Source organism: Neoarius graeffei, chromosome 15, assembly GCF_027579695.1.
Source record: "Neoarius graeffei isolate fNeoGra1 chromosome 15, fNeoGra1.pri, whole genome shotgun sequence".
NCBI classification, from domain to species: domain Eukaryota; kingdom Metazoa; phylum Chordata; class Actinopteri; order Siluriformes; family Ariidae; genus Neoarius; species Neoarius graeffei.
In genome coordinates, this window is record NC_083583.1 from 26,873,576 (window position 1) to 26,891,598 (window position 18,023).

At 41.3% G+C, this 18,023-nt stretch overlaps 1 protein-coding gene across 1 annotated transcript in view; it reads right to left on the minus strand.

The window, feature by feature from the left end:
• Positions 1-4,949: 4,949 nt before the first annotated feature.
• The window catches only part of lrrk1 (leucine-rich repeat kinase 1), a 266,364-nt gene continuing 253,290 nt past the window's right edge, over positions 4,950-18,023 (minus strand). The window contains exon 34 of the mRNA XM_060941094.1: positions 4,950-6,986. Coding sequence (XP_060797077.1) covers positions 6,809-6,986 — 178 coding nt within the window. The 3' untranslated portion in view covers positions 4,950-6,808. The remainder of the gene's footprint in view (positions 6,987-18,023) is intronic.

Sequence of the window (18,023 nt, forward strand, 5' to 3'; positions counted from 1 at the left end):
AGAAGGAAGTCATTTATAATCACACTATCTGTTATCACCCAGATGAGGATGGGTTCCCTTTTGAGTCTGGTTCCTCTCAAGGTTTCTTCCTCGTGTTGTCTGAGGGAGTTTTTCCTTGCCACCGTTGCCTCAGGCTTGCTCATCAGGCATTAGGGATAAAATGAGCTCATATGTTTAAAGTCTTTATTTTTCTGTAAAGCTGTTTTGCGACAGTGTCTGTTGTTAAAAGTGCTATACAAATAAACTGACTTGACAACATACCAGCAGTGATTAACTGAAAAGGTGCATGTGAAATGAACATGAACAATGTAATGAACATGTTTGGAGGAAACACAGTAGAGCATTACGGACTTAGAGCATTAAAAAAAGAAATGATTGAGCCTATCTGTCTTTAAATGAGTGTGAGATCATTTGCCCCACATTCTTATTATGCCATCAGTGAAACCCATCCATTATCTGTAGCCGCTTATCCTGTCCTACAGGGTCACAGGCAAGCTGGAGCCTATCCCAGCTGGCTATGGGTGAGAGGCAGGGTACACCCTAGACAAGTCGCTAGGTCATCACAGGGCTGACACATAGACACAGACAACCATTCACACTCACATTCACACCTACGGTCAATTTAGAGCCACCAATTAGCCTAACCTGCATGTCTTTGGACTGTAGGGGAAACCGGAGCACCCGGAGGAAACCCACGCAGACATGGGGAGAACATGCAAACTCCGCACAGAAAGACCCTCGCCGGCCCCGGGGCTCGAACCCAGGACCTTCTTGCTGTGAGGCGACAGTGCTAATCACTACGCCACCGGGCCGCCCCATCAGTGAAACCTCATGATATAATGCAATGCTCATGTCTTATAGTTTAGTTGTCAAGATATTTAACAGTTATTCAACAATTATTCCACGAAATTGAGTCGTACATGAGGTGATGGCTGACGAGGCGTGTAGAACTGAATTGGCTATAAGCTATGTACGACAAGATTGAGTGGAATAATTGTTTTATTCTATCCACATTCACTGGATTTTGAGAAACGGAGCATTTTTATTTTTACTTTTTGCAAATTTGATAAATAAAAACTTTATCCAAAACGTCTGACAAAATCATTTCTGCTTAGAATGTGAACAAACCGGTGAAATGACAGTAGCAAGTTGTGAAATAGCGAAAATAATAATTCTTGAAAAATAAAAAAGAAACATTCTTACCATCAAATACTTTGTCCATATTTTGTTGCTTTTTTTTGTATTTTTGGTTTTGAGTAGAGTTTTTATTTTGCCCTTGGTTGGTTCAGCAACACGCGCCGCCATTTTGTTTTTCTCTACTCATGGTATATGAGCTGATATCCTTGTAGCCAATCAGAGCACACGATTACTCATATCCAGTGAATGTGGATAGAATAATGATGGATAGTACATTTTAGCGATCCCATTTAATATTGTGACCTGCAGTCACTGAGTACATACATAGTAAAATAAAATATGACTTACACTATGAAACAATGTGTACTGTACATTAATGAAAAAAGATATAGATGCAGTTGAGGTGCTACTCCAGACTGCCGAGAAAGTACTGTTTCTGGATCCTCTAAATATTCACATTTTAAACCACAGTGTGCGCGCGTGCGTGTGTGTACACATGTACCTGCCTGGTTGTTCATCCATCCACTCGTTTGCTTTATCAACCCCTCCCTCGCTTTCCAAACATTTCTCCCAGTGATCAGGTTGACCAATGGTGTATCTGTTTTTGGATAAGCCTCAAGAGCTAAATCCTGAAGATTATATTTGACTAATTCATGTCATGCAAAACAAACAGGAGTTTCTGTGCTGTACAGAGGCACATTCATGAAGCTGTTTGCAGGCCACCATGTCCAGTGTTGAGCAAACTTTTGGCATCCATTCCATCGGCCTGTTTTACAAGGAATCAGCAGCTTTTTTTCCCATAGAATTGGCTGATCGGACATGAGTTCATTTTTTAGAATGCGTTTATTTATTTATTTTTAATATCCTCATGAGATTAGCATACTCCTGTAGTATTTTTCCTTGTAACTGAGCTTGAATAACAGGCCACAGGAAAAATAAATTTGGTAAATTTATATCAAGTGATGACAGAGAGTAGCATTGAGACACAACGTTAGTTGGTGTGTGTTGTGATTGTATGAGCTCTCCGAGTTCTATGAGTGCAGTATTATCAGAAGAGGTGTGTCATGGTGTTGAGGTATTCCTGACAGGTGTGTATGTCTGAGCACATCATCAGCTTTCCAGGGTAATCAATCATGCTGCATCTGTGAAAGGAATGAGGGTGCTTGTTTGTGTGGCTTGTCAGACAGCTCATGTGAATGTGTGACAGTAATGAGGTTGTGCGTGTGTGAAATTGAGCACATGCAGCCCTGGGTGTGTGTTTAAACTGGATGAAAGATAGCTACAGCTCTTCACATGTGCTAGGACACGGCCCTGGTTTTACAGGCAGAGGGGAGATGCGTTTCAAAATAAACACAATATTAACCTAATATGCAAGACATCTAATAACATGCTTTACTTATTAACACTCATGTTCATTTCTTTTATACTAAAGCGTTGGTGAATGCTTGATTGTGATTGGTCAGTTGATGAATTTTCTAGAACAGCAGCACAGGCAGTAGCTCCATCCATCCATTATCTCTAGCCGCTTTATCCTTCTACAGGGTCGCAGGCAAGCTGGAGCCTATCCCAGCTGACTATGGGCGAAAGGCGGGGTACACCCTGGACGAGTCGCCAGGTCATCACAGGGCTGACACATAGACACAGACAACCATTCACACTCACAATTTAGAGCCATCAATCAACCTAACCTGCTTTGGACTGTAGGGTAAACCAGAGCACCCGGAGGAAACCCACACAGACATGGGGAGAACATGCAAACTCCACACAGAAAGGCTCTCGCTGGCTGCTGGGCTCGAACCCAGGACCTTCTTGCTGTGAGGCAACAGTGCTAACCACTACACCACCATGCCACTCAGTAGCTCCATCTGCAAGGCTTATATTAATGTGCTTGTGTGCATGAGAGCTTTTGAACATGCAGAGGTAAAGCTGTACCTTTAAATTTTCTGATTCAGATGGAGGGCTTTGAGTTTTCTCAGTAACTCGGACAAGCTGCACTCTTTTGTCTTGTTCACTTCATCAGGGGACAGAATAAAGAGGCTGGTGAGGAAATGCCTTATATTTGTTACAGGAACTTTTGTAAAAAACTGAGAAATGATTAAAACTGACATAAAATACATACATGCATACATACATACATATAGGCAATTAATCAATCCGTTAATTAATTAAGATTGTAATCACTGACAAGTTGCTGTGGTATAAAATCACTCATACATTCACTTTAGGATGTGCTCCTACCAGGGAAGAATCTACTTTAATAATAATAATAATAATAATAATAAATTTGGGCGGCACGGTGGTGTAGTGGTTAGCGCTGTCGCCTCACAGCAAGAAGGTCCTGGGTTCGAGCCCCGTGGCCGGCGAGGGCCTTTCTGTGCGGAGTTTGCATGTTCTCCCCGTGTCCGCGTGGGTTTCCTCCGGGTGCTCCGGTTTCCCCCACAGTCCAAAGACATGCAGGTTAGGTTAACTGGTGACTCTAAATTGACCGTAGGTGTGAATGTGAGTGTGAATGGTTGTCTGTGTCTATGTGTCAGCCCTGTGATGACCTGGCGACTTGTCCAGGGTGTACCCCGCCTTTCGCCCGTAGTCAGCTGGGATAGGCTCCAGCTTGCCTGCGACCCTGTAGAAGGATAAAGCGGCTAGAGATAATGAGATGAGATGAGATAATAAATTTTAAACTTCAAAAGCATCATGCAAATGTAACAAAGGCGTGTCTCAGACTTGTGTACATAGGTACATTAATAATCTAAAATTTGGCTGGATATACAGTATATACACAAAACTATATAGAAATACGAAATTTTGTGAAAAAAAATCTGAATATGTAAACATAAAAAAAAATTAATAATAATAATGCCTTTATTCAATAAATTCCACTGGGTGGCTCTTCTTCTACTGAATATTCTGTCTAAACTACTATCTACAGTAAAATTACAACAAATAGAGACCAGGAAAAAATTAAATGATGCATATATAAAACCGATCATATTAACAATACAGGAGAAAAAAAAATAGTAGTTACAAACTTAAGTAAATCATCAACTGCAAAACTTTGGAAACCATAAAAAAACCCCAAATACTTATGAAAGTGTAATGTAGTAATTGTACGACACTGCTACTTTGAAAAACTTACGAAATCATAAAGCTTTGGAAAGAATAATTTGCATCGTAGTTATAACACTACATAAGTAGCTTAAGATATTATACAATTTCAAAATCTACTTCACATCATATCACTCAGGCTTTGATTATTTTCCTATAACAGTCTGCCATGTAGTATTCTGTTCCTTAAATGTTTAAAGTAGTAGTTTACACTAATCTGCACTACATGGTGGTGTAGTGGTTATCACTGTCGCCTCACAGCAAGAAGGTTCTGGGTTGGAACCCAGCAGCCGACGGGGGCCTCTCTGTGTGGAGTTTGCATGTTCTCTCCTCCACAGTCCAAAGACATGCAGTTAGATTAACATGGGGCGGCCTTGGGCGGAAGTGCCCTTGAGCAAGGTACCTAACCCCTAACTGCTCCCCAGGCGCTGTAGTATGGCTGCCTACTGCTCTGGGTGTGTGTGTGTGCTCACTTGTGTGCACGCATGTGTTCACTGCTTCAGATGGGTTAAATGCAGAGGATGAATTTCACTGTGCTTGAGTGTGCATGTGACAAATAAAGGCTTCTTCTTCTTACACCACACACTGGAGCTTTGTTGTATGTTTGTACATGCAACACACAATGTACGTCTTGTGTTATGTAAGCTTATATCAGTTACTGAATGTTCGAGAAATTTGATTAATAATTCAAGAATGCAACAAAAGCCTGATAGGAGTCAGCTCGGTTTTATTCAAATTTACAATACAGTAACAATCTATTTACACATGCAGATGTATAGACCATAATAAATACCATACAGTCAATTGTTTACAAAAATTCTGTTACATATTTACAATAGTAAAAGCTAACATGCTGGTATTTCTGCTAGTGTAGAGGTATTCAAAGAATGATTTCACAAAAGAATGTATGTGATTTTCTAATCCAAATGTAGTAAATCAGTTAAGTCATGTTTAGGGTTCAACATCTGCTTTTTTTTTTTTTCAGTTTTGCACTGGAGCTCTAATATAGCTATCGTTTCTGTAACATGTGCACCATGTCCAGAGCTTTGCTTCAAAAACTGTGACATTGTTACGATACATAATCTCACTTTTGAATAAAAGATTTTGTAAAATAACATTTACAAACTGATAATTTGTCACCAGTGTGTATATATTATCATGGGGGCAGCCATGGCCTGAAGATTAGCGAAGCAGCCTTGGACCCAAAGGGTCGCCAGTTTGATTCCCGGAACCAGCAGGAAAAATGTGAAGGGAGTTGAGTAAATGAACAGCACTTACTCTTTCCTCTGTATAATGGCTGAAGTGCCTTTGAGCAAGGCACCTAACCCCCAACTGATCCCTGGGTGCTGTAGCATAGCTGCCTACTGCTCGGGGTATGTGTGTGCGCTCATTGCTCACTTGTGTGTGTGTGTGTGTGTTTACTGTTTCAGATGGGTTAAATGTAGAGGAGGAATTTTGCTGTGCTTGTGTACATGTGACAAATAAAGGCTTCTTCTTGATCACGAACTTTCCAGAACAATTGCACTTTCAAACCCTGGAAGGCTGGGCCTTACGATTTTAATCGTAAACCTTACGAATTTAAATAGTACCAAATTGCACCAAGTGCAACCCTGATTGCCTTGGATGAAAGTTGTATTGTGTCCCAAACTACGTTCAAAAGTCTCTGTGATTTCCCTAAGAGCTGCATGTGGTTTGATGGATGCTGCAAATATTTACTTTGTAAAAAGATTTTGGGCAAGATAGATTTTATTACTTCTTACCTCCAATAGCCTCATTGCTCCTGTGCAAAACTAAAAAAGAAAATGTCGGACACTAATCATGGCTTGGACGATCGATTATATTCGCGATAAGAAGAAAAACCTGCAAAGGTCATTTTCCACCAAATCATTCTAAAATCTGTGAACTCACTTCGAGTTCAGATTAAATCCCATAGTCCATTACTACTGGCTAGCCGCTGGCCACTAGCTTGGCTTCAGTGTATAAAGAAGTTGCTCTGGGGAAGACAAGGTTAAATCAGGACTGCTTATTGCTGGTCATAATTTGAAGTACAAATACTAACTTGGCCCTCAGTCAGAGACACATCCAATACAGCTGAGCTGCTGTTAAAGGAGCGCTCTAGTCTCAGGTCTCTTGGTTTGCTGATTAATTTGCTGTGCTACACACACACACACACACACTCCCAGTGCTGGCGTTAATGTAGCTTCCCTGTCATGAACATAGCACTGATGTCAGTTCTCTTCACTAATGTCTCTGATTCCGCCAGTATAATGGTGTGTGTGTGTGTTTGGAGATACAGTCCAAAAATGTATAGACGATGTGTATGTAAGCTCATATGGCAACTGTGTATGTTGTGTCTGTTTGCATATCGAGGCCTCCGAATCCATGTCTCCAGTATATCCTCTCAATCCGAGGCTTGTGTACGTGTGTAGTATCTAGTGCACAGGTCCACTCATTGCCCATAGTTGAGTCCTTTTACCTTTACATATGTGTGTATTCCCTAAAGTCAGCTTTAACCACACAGTGCTGCGATTCTGCTCTGCAGTGCACACACGCTCACGCTTACACACAGCTACCTTCTTTTCCTCATGTTGGTCTCCAAACGGCCAAGCTCCTCATAGGACTGGTAGAAGAGCTCGAGCTCGTGGCCTCCCCAGCCCCTCCAGACAGCCAGGCACCAGGCCATGTTTTCATTACGAAAGCCACATACAACAGTGTCCTTTGCAACCAGCGCAGCTTCCACCAGGGCCCTGAGTGAAGGAGAGAGGGGGGAGAAAGGGGAGAGAGGGTACACAAGACAGAGAGAGAGAGACAGAGATGAGGGGATGTGTATAAATGTTCTTGAAAATGCTCGAAATAAATATTGTGGACTCTTCCTAGAAATACAAGACGCTCTTTTCTGGGAAGCTGGTGAAAAGCGAAGGCCAATTGCCACGCTCTTGGAGATCATCCTTCCTTTGGAATTAGCTCCAAACCATAATCAGGCACATGTGATTTAGCTTATAAGGGCCTTCTGAAGCATCGTACTATTACATCGAGGTGGGTGAATCAGGGCTTTTAGATTAGTTGGTCCTGTAACAAAGGGTAGTGTGATCAGGCTGCTATGACGTGCTGCTTCTTTATTGGCTTTATTGGTTTAGCGCTGCAGTCCATTTGAAAGTGATCACGACTATGCCCTGCTTCTTGCACAGGGATCAACCATCTGCTGGTGTTAATTTTGACGACAGTTTCCCCCAGCTGTGTGAAATCAGATTTTCCTCTCGACTTTCCCACTCCTGCATACAATTTACTATTATTAAATGAATCACTACTATGATTTGTACTTAATGCAACGTTGATGCTGCCAATCTCAGGAGCAACATGTCCACCGTCGATAATGACTACTGAATTAAGTGGAGTTTTTTTTGCAACACTTCAATCTACAGTACATTCACATTCATTGCAGTGAAGCAAAATGATTCCTTTGTGAGCTTTTGCTGTCTTTTTAGGGGTGTCACTAAAATCCAAGCATGTTTAGTTGTTGCTGAGGTGTCGTTTTGAAAAGGCTAGCTATACTATATATATGTTTTTGGACATCTTTGTTCATGTTTCTTAAATTTAATCCAATTCCAGACACATTTATGTTCCACTGAATGCTCATACACATTTCAACTAATATTTATCTCCCATTCAATGCACTTTAGAGTATTTTAGTAGCAAAGTTAAGTTTCATCCAATGCAGTTATTTCCTGATTCTTTTAGATGTCTTTTTTGGGGGGTATGTAGGACCACATAAAGTCACTTTCTGTGGGGATGAGGACACTTCGTCCAATAGTTGAGACATTTTGTCCAAAGCCTTTTTCATACATACTATCAATTATTTTATACGTGCGATAAGATGGAGATATAAACACACCATAATTCATTTAAGAGAATGCATTAAGCTCTATCAAAAAAACACAGGCAAACAATCCAAAACGGCAGGCAATTTCGTAAATGTGAAACTATCAAAAGGTCAGGCGAGGAACAAATGGGCTAAATCAGGCAAAGACAAAAACAGAAACTAAGAACTGTAAACAGGATCGGAAACCCAGGGAATCTACACGGGAAAATTAGGCTCAGTAATGCGTACTGATGTGGTGTAATACTTCACACTGAATGTGCATTTTCTCATTCTTCAAATAGGCACACTGATGCCTCTTGATCATGTGCAGGCGAGCCTCATTAACAGCGCACGTGCGAGAGTCCGCTCGGGTGCACTCCGGACTGCGCGCACGCTGAGCGGACTCTCACACTCGTGCTGTTAATGAGGCTCGCCTGCACATGATCAAGAGGCATCAGTGTGCCTATATGAAGACTGAAAAAATGCATGTTTTCTCATATTTGGATATCATATCTCACACTTGCCAAGGATATCTGGCAAGTGCGGGTATAGATTTTCTATGTAATTTAGTCTAATAAAAACGATCTCTCCCCACAAGCAGCCCTAGTCGAACGCGCCTGAAGTTGACACTCGCTGATTCCCATCATTTCCAGTTTTGTTTTCCATCTATCCATCCATTATCTGTAACCGCTTATCCTGTGCAGGGTTGCGGGCAAGCTGGAGCCTCTCCCTGCTGACTATGGGTGAGAGGCGGGGTATACCCTGGACAAGTCGCCAGGTCATCGCAGGGCTGACACATAGAGACAAACAACCATTCACACCTACAGTCAATTTAGAGCCATCAATTAGCCTAACCTGCATGTCTTTGGACTGTGGGGGAAACCAGAGCATCCGGAGGAAACCCATGCAGACACGGGGAGAACATGCTAACTCCATACAGAAAGGCCTACGTAGGCCGTTGGGCTCAAACCCAGAACCTTCTTGCTGTGAGGCAACAGTGCTAACCACTACACCACCGTGCCACCTCGGTTTCGTTTACATTTTGCAAAAATATATTTTACTTCGGTCAAATTCCATTGAGAATTCCTACTTTTTTCGAACAAACAAATACCTGAAATATAAAATTACTGATAGTGCATATGAAAAAGGCTTTGGATGAAATGCCTTAACTATTGGACAAAATGACCTGTATCCTTTCTGTGTGACCATGGGCATGACGCATAATGAGACCCATGCCACATGAAACACCAGATTGATTTAATTTGCATAAAGTTAGTGGAGATTGTGTTGGTGATGTGGTCTAGGAAAACCTAGAACATACTGCTATGGCTGCATTTTGGCCAATAGACCAAAATTGTGTTTTTTTTTGGCCTATAACTTCATCACAACATGAAGTAACCATAAATTCCACCAGAACAGAAATATTTTTACTGATTTCTAAACTTATCTCGGTTTCCTGCAAAGATCATGGTAGGTAGGTTGGTATAAAGATAGCTATAATTTTCAGTAATATTTATTACTTTTATGTTTTATTGATTAAGCGTATTGCTGCCTCATAACTCCCAAGTTCCGGATTGAACCTGGGACCCTGGGGTTACTGTCTATGTGAGGTTTTGCACATTCTCTCTTGTGTGTGCTTGGATTTCCTCCAGGTTCGCCGGTTTCCTCCCACCTCCTAAAAAACATGCAAGGTTGGCTGAAACTAAATTACTCTTAGTTCTAAATGAGTTGTGAATGGCACCCCATTTAGGGTGAACTCTCTGAGCTTATGCCCAGTGTTTTCGGGACAGGCTCCAGATCCACTGCAAACCTGATCAGGTTAAAAACCTAAAGATCATTGAATGAATGATCACATTAACTTAATGCAAAAGAAATTAATCCATAGGTTGTGTTGGTGTGTTTGTCAGCGCTGTTGGAATGAAATGTTTCTTCCTTTTCACTTGGGGGCAATGAACGTTAAAAATGCTCTAACTTTACTGTTATTTAAGACACATGCAGAAAGAAAAACTAAAAGATATTTTAGTTCAGGAAAGCCTGTAGTTTTCACACTGTATATAGTGTATCTTTATATAAACTGCAACTTTAATATAGTAGAAAAATCAGTCACTGAATTGTATTTATGTCAAGCGTGATAATCGCTGTGTCCGAAATCACTCACTATATAGTGAGTTCGTCATTTTGTAGTGCTGTCTGAATGCATAGTGAGAATTATTACAGTACACCCTATATAATGGACTCATAGTATCCCACAATGCACCATGAGAAGTAGTGTCCAACCAATGGTCACAATATACATCATCATGCATTGCGGTTGCGCTGAAAGAAAAATGACAGACGACAGAATAAAAGTTACAGTGCAAAGCGAGGAATTAATCAAAAGCCTCAAGTTTGATTTAATAAAAGGCAGCAGCAAAGAAGAAAGTATTCAGCTTTGATTTAAAAGAACTGAAAGATGCAGCAGACACAAAGTACTTTGTACTGATTAATGTGGGAAATACGCTCAGTATAATATGGATTTATCACAGAAATACATGCATGTATTTATTATTTTGAAAACCCACCAGCCGACTGATCTGGCACGTTTTAATTGTGCGAAAGCAATGATGTAAATAACGGCGCAGCGGAGTAGTGTCCGAAAGTATTTTTTCATTTTACCAATGAGCTCACTATAGTCCTCTATATAGAATTCTCTAGATAGCAGTGTTGTAGTCGAGTCACTAAACCTCGAGCCCGAGTCCAGTCTCAAGTCCCCAGTGTTCAAGTCCGAGTCAAGTGCAAGTCATTCAAGAAAATTTCGAGTCGAGTCCGAGAACAAGACTCCAACTGCATCATTTGATGGTGGCTGTTGTTGCCTTTATGTGAAAGCGTCTCTGCTACTGTGTCGGACTAACGTTACTGCTCGACCGCCCCATTTTAGTTAACAGGCTACAGATAAAAAGCTTGTTCATCGGTCAGCAAGCCCCGCCCACTATCAACAGGGCAAATAACATGAGAGAGGGTTAACACTAGCTAGTTCATCGCTCAGCAAGCCCCGCTATCAAGAGAGCAATGAACATAGCGTGTCACTTCCTTCTCTGAGTGGAGTCTTGCCAAATGATGATTGAAGTTCGAGGTTGTCCCCGTCATCTCCTCGATAGTTCTTCTACATATGGAACACAGAGCAGTGCATTTTTTCCCACTGCACGAGAAGTCTGTATAAGCTAAGCGGATGATCCCAGGGGTGTTCTCTCCAGGCTGTACTCGAGTTGAGGGGGGATGGGGGGGATGCCATCCCCCCTGGAATAAAAAATGGTCAAAATCATCCCCCTTCTAAAACGGGCATCCCCCCTCCCTTCCCTTGAGCAATTTTATCAATAAATGTGGACATTACTTCTATTTAACGTTGGAATTAGAAATGCCATTCCACGTAGCTTTGCTGAAACTGAGCATACAATAAGCTACCGCGAGAGATGGCACGCGCAAGCGAAGCGTTTGAGGAGGTGACATTCAGTTGGGGTTCCGTTATTTTTTATTTCATTCGGCGTCGGTGACAGCAGCGGATTGCAGCATCATGGCCAAGCGGAGTGGACAGCAAGACCTAAGCAAGTTCGGATTTAAGATCGCAAGAAAAAACATTTCAGGAGGTAAGTCAAGAGTTATGAATATCAGTCACAGTTTCTGTGAGCCCACTATCATGCTGTAAAGTTCCCGATATGGAGCCTGATTTGTGGGCGGCGGATAACAACACAGCTATCATAATGAATGTTAGTTTGGAGTCTAGCCAGCTATCGATAGCTTACTCAGGTTCATGTTAGCTTTGATTTCTTGTATAAGGCCATTAATTTAATCAGCCTGGACGTTCGATTGTTATTCTTCAGGCAACAGAAAGTGTTATTCAAGACAGGAAGGCTAAAATAAACGACACTAGCAGTTTTGAAGGCTTCATTGCCTCATTAGAGAGCCGGTCACAACATGTAAGGCTGATTTACAATGTACTGTTGCTTGTTTTAGCTTATTGGTTCCCTACCTACCTCTGTATTTAACTCAATGTTCCCAATGTTCAGCTTTGAATAAAAATTCTATTGACTTGATATGAAAAGATTCAGTTGTTCATTTACATTGCCTGCTGAGGTTTTAATAAATTATTTACCAAACGATTTAAAAGGAGCCTACCATATAAAGTTACACTTCAAATTTGTCATCTGCATTTCACTCTAATATGGAGAATGTGGTATGTCAGCCAGGAGACTGACTAAATATGACACATGACATCCACACTGTGCATGTTTTACAGTAAAATAGCAGTGTATTATGTTTTTTACAACAATAAAAAGGGTACACAGTGTGTACTACACACTTTATCAGCACAAAATACTGTATCTCTGGTAAATGAACAAGGTCCACAGACCTACGTTGTGTGCAAACCCTCCTAAAAGCAAACCAGTTTCCCACCAACGGACCGACTGATGGGTCGACACACGACTAAAAATGTCACCATCCCCCCGGTTTGATTTTACAATTCGACCACTGTCTCCAGGCATTTTAGCGCCATTAACGTTAGTCTGTTCCTGAACAGGATGTATGAACAGGTGAATGTGCATTCTGTTGCAGGAAGTTAGGATAAAAATTAATGTAGATATAAATATCTTATGCCAAATTATTAAGACGTTATAAAAAATAAAGAAAAAATCAGAGTCTTCATCTCCAATTTACGAGTCCGAATGCAGTTAATGCACAAGTCCAAGTCAAGTAACGAGTCCTTAAGATTAGGGCATGAGTCAGACTCAAGTACGACAAGCCTGCTAGATAGTGAGTAGGGAGTAGTGAATGAGTAAGGGATTTCGGACACAGGGCATGACTTTGCAAGCATTTGCTGAATATTTTAATATCAGTGTAGAATAAGCATTATGCTTGTTCCATTTGCCTCTTGAACGTATTGTATTTAAATGCTTAAGATGATGCTCCATTTTCCCCCTAAGTCATTTTTAATTAATACATTAAAATGTCATTTGTTTTTCTATAGATTAAAAAAAAAAAAATCACAGTCTTAAATAAGTTTTCCTGTGGGTTGAGAAATAATGTGTTCTACTTACTGAATCTCATCAGTTGGGCCTTTAGGGAGCCACGAATGCTTGATATAAGCTTTTCAATGGATTGTTTAATGTAGGATTAAGCTCTTTGCTGCTGGCTTGGTTCTTCACTGATTGACCTGAACTTAGCCTTGGGCACAACATGACCTCTTAAATCACATTCATAAAGGAGGCATGATGTGCTGATAGAAATCAGACATCTTAAAACGATGTGTATTACAAGCGCACAGATAGTACATATGTGGTTGCGCAATCACTTTAATGATTCAAAAGGATCCATCAGTAGAGACATGTCCCACTGTCCATTCGCCCTTATAACTCATTTCTGAGAAAGTACATCAAAGTGTGCCGTTCTTTAATGAAATTCTACAACCAAGTGATGAATCACTGATACGCCTTAACCACTGACATTGTATTGGCACGACTTCTCATTCGGTTCTCTAGCAAAACTTTTCAAGTGTGTGAGAAAGATGAGCCATTACATAATCATACGTGGGCGTTCCACAATACGGCTTTACTTACAACTGTGGCAGATCACATCCTTGCATGCCATTTCTTGTCCTAATGTTGTATTTTTACTAATCCCCCAAACATCCCTGACTATTCACCATCTGAGAACCAGTGCTGTTTGGGATTAAGCAGTAGCACTCCTGTACAGCAAAGAATGAATGAACTAAAGTTCTGCCCATTGCAAAATTGGAGTGTGGTCCTAAAAAAAAGTGAGAGAGAGAGTAGTCACCCACTCCTACACCAGCACTGACAACATCTCAGTGGAAAAACACCTTGGTGTGTGTGCGTTGTATCCTTTCAGCACTTAATCTGGTGGAAAACTATAACTCCCATTCACTATTTTGCATGATCCAAGGTAACCTACGTGCCAGCATGAAGTTATTACTACAGGCCTTGTACTTGGTTCATTCACAGCTTTAAGGAATGCAAAAGAACCTCGACGTGACTTTGCATCCATACTTCTGTTCAGAGGACACGACTGTTAGGATTCTAGCCAGTGTCTTGCTGACCAAGATGTTCTGAACTAGTATCCAAGGCAGAAAGCTTGGGAAATTATGGTGCTAGTTGCTAGTTACATTATGGAGCAACTGGGAAAACGGTTGCATGGTCATTGCCCAATTTTCAACTGTCCTATTTCTGTGAGCTTGTGCCTTCCTGTACTTGGCTGGTAGGAGTGAAATCAGATATGGGCTTCTGCTGTTGGAGTCTATCTGCTCAAGTTTCAGTGTGCTGTAAGGTATGAAATACTTTTCTGCTCACTATGGTTGCAAAGAGTTGTTATAAGTTACCATAACCTTCCTGTCAGCTCGAACCAGTCAGCTGCCTGCTGAACTACTGCTCACTGGATGTTTTTTTATACCACTCTGTGACTGTTATAATTGAATCCCAGGAGATAAGCAATTTCTGAAATGCTACTACTACTTTTTTTTTTTTTTTTACAGCTTTATTGGCCTTCAAACAACAAAACTACAAATTTAGAAGACATGCAAATGAAAAGAAACCATGAAAAAAAAAAAACGGTCCAAAAGGAATAGGAGCGAACAGGACCTAGAGTCCCATGCAAGGCACCTCCCTACTAAAACGTTAAAAATCTCGAAGGACTTGCGCAAAAGATAAACACAAGGAAACTGTTGCCAATGGCAACCACAATTACAACAGAGAATCCACGAGCAAGGCCTGCCAATATCAAAAACATTAATTAACTGATTCTTGTACACATTAGTAACAAAAACCTTGAAAGACTTTAAACTTAGGAAATTACTAGGTGTAGCTAATTTGCATATGAGGTTCCGGACTTTAGCACCACGATTGAAAAAAAGAGGACTGAAAAGTAGCGGTTTTACAAAAATGTGTTTCTAAGTACTGAAAGCATATACGCAGAGCCATGGCCTCACTTTCGTTTATAATTGCCTTGAGACCTCAAGAATGGCACAGGGATAGTTTTAAGTGTTAACAGTAAATCTAATATAGTCATTTTTATGAATAAAGTGATTCATATAGGTAGTGGTCTGAGTGAATGACCTTGATGTCCGTAACGTCACAACAGGAAGTCTATCGGTCTCATCGCCATTTCCGCTATACTCAAACACAGAGCTGACTGCAACTCCGAGCCTCCATTTTGAGCCAATTTATCGCCATGCCACGTAGATGTGTTGCTGGAGGGTGCAGCAACACGACAGACGGTGGATTCATGTTGCATTCAGGGCCCAAGAATGCTCAAACTGCAAAGATTTGGACGTGCTTTGTGAGAAGTTTACGGGCACATTGGGCAGCTACGAAGTGGTCTCTCCTCTGCTCTGCACATTTTACTGAAGACTCGTACAAGACCTCTGATGTGTTGAGAAGCGGTGGCTATAAGCCCGTATTGAAAGAGGGTGCAGTACCAACAATTAAAGAAAAAAAAACAAGTATTTATTTTATTTTTTAAAGTGAGTTCAGTTGTGGGCGACACGGTGGTGTAGTGGTTAGCGCTGTCGCCTCACAGCAAGAAGGTCCTGGGTTTGAGCCCCGTGGCCGGCGAGGGCCTTTCTGTGTGGAGTTTGCATGTTCTCCCCGTGTCCGCGTGGGTTTCCTCCGGGTGCTCCGGTTTCCCCCACAGTCCAAAGACATGCAGGTTAGGTTAACTGGCGACTCTAAATTGACCGTAGGTGTGAATGTGAGTGTGAATGGTTGTCTATGTGTCAGCCCTGTGATGACCTGGCGACTTGTCCAGGGTGTACCCCGCCTTTCGCCCATAGTCAGCTGGGATAGGCTCCAGCTTGCCTGCGACCCTGCAGAACAGGATAAAGCGGCTAGAGATGATGATATGAGATGAGTTCAGTTGCACCAGTTCTCCCGGAGTGTGAGCCGAGGGTTGTTGGTAAAAACCGGGACGGAACATATCGCTTAGGCAGTGACCTCCCCGCGGTTGTTGCTAAAACCAGTGACATCTCGTTCCATCCCGGGTTTTAGTAATTGCCTGAGCCGAGCAGTAATGGCAGAGTAGTCAGCAGGAGAGAATGGAGAATGAGTGGAGCAGCCGCCTGATTTCTAAACTGGATATTGCTGCCATCTCGCCCTTACGTGGAAGAAGCGAAAGAACGGAGAACTGAACAAACAACTGAAAGCCAGATTGTTTCAAAACAATCGGCCACAAGATAGGCCTTCAAGAAACGAGAACACAGACGGGTAAGCTTTGACTCTCATTTGGATACAAAACAACAAAAACAACACTCGTTGTTTACCTGAATTTAGATTAATACATGTAACTTGTATTGTGCGTTTAAGTTACCGGTATAAGATTATTTAATTTGCTTCAGAATGTGAATGTCTCAGTTCATCTGATTTATTTAATTAGCCTTTTACGTTTTATCAGTGAAAATGCATGCATGTACATGTCTGTTGCACAAGTTATAACACCTATCCTGTTTTAATGAGAGTCAACCCCCAATCAATGAAGTCAAATCAGTCTTAGTTGAGCAAGTCGGTAACGGTACTTCTTACATTCACCATAAATTTTTATTTATATGACTTTGGTCTATAGCTGTCAAAGGTTTTGGCCTTAAAACCGGTTACCGCTGTGACGTCACACACTCAGGGCTGGCTGGCTCAGCGGTGCAGCCCAAATGCCAACTTTGTGGTCGATTTTAACTCTCAAAAATATATTTTTTTATTCCCATTTATGTAGCATACAAGAGTCAAGGATGGAGATATTATCCACTCAGAAATTTATTTAAAAATAAAGGTTCTGCGTATATCCTTTAATTTCACTAGACTGGGATCGTCGTGTGCGAACATGACTTACATATTTTAAGAAACTAGTATCAGTGTCAGCATGTCCGTATAAAGAAAAACTAAGTCCTTGACTTCACGGTCATAGGTAAGAGGTAACAGATCCAGTTGAATAAGTCTTTCTTTATAGGACAGTTCTCCTTGCTTGACTTGTAGGATCCAACATGTAGCTCTTCTCTGTATCCTTTCAGCTTTCTGTTTCAAATGTGCAACGCCAGGGGACCACACTTCAGTGGTGTAGCACATCTGAGATTTCACCAGGGAAGATATAACGTTCTCCTTACTTTCACATCAGTCAGCATAGGACAAGTGTGTCGTTATAAGCCAAGTAATTTGTTTGCTTTGGCAGTGACTGCATGCAGATAAGAGTTCCCATGTCATTTTGTTTGTTATGCTTACCTAGGTCTTTCTCCTTTTTCACTTTTAATAGTTTCACATGTCTTAGATGACTCAAACCAGCCTGTCAGGCACCAGCAATCAGGCCATGTTCAAAGTCACCAAGATCACTTTTTTTTTTTTTAAACCCATTCTGATGTTTGATGTGAACGTTAATTAAAGCTGGACAGTGAGTGTGTACAACAAGAGAAAAAAAAATGATAAGTTTTCTGGCAGTTTAAGTGGAATCAGAAGGTTGGGGGTAAAGTACATAAGGATGACATCTTATTTTATCCACTTTTGCAAAGTACTATTTATTCTCTTCCAAATTACAGTGAGGAATTTTAGTTATCTTTCACCTCTAGTTAGGTTTGTGTTGTGCAGAAAGACAGAACTTTGGGCCCAAATTTGCCCACAGCAGGAGAAAAATTACATGAACAAAACAATAGGATAATGACTGAATTTGATAATAATCATAGAACAGAATGTCTTTATTGTCACTGCACAAATGTACAACGAAATTTAGCTTATCATAGGAGAGCAAAGCCGCTGCATACTTGTGCGCCACCACTCTTGGGCACTTCAGCCCAAGGCCGTCTCATGGTAACCTAACTGCATGTCTTTGATCTGTGGGGGAAACCGGAGCACCCGGAGGAAACCCACGCAGACAACATGCAAACTCCACACACCCACCTTGTTGG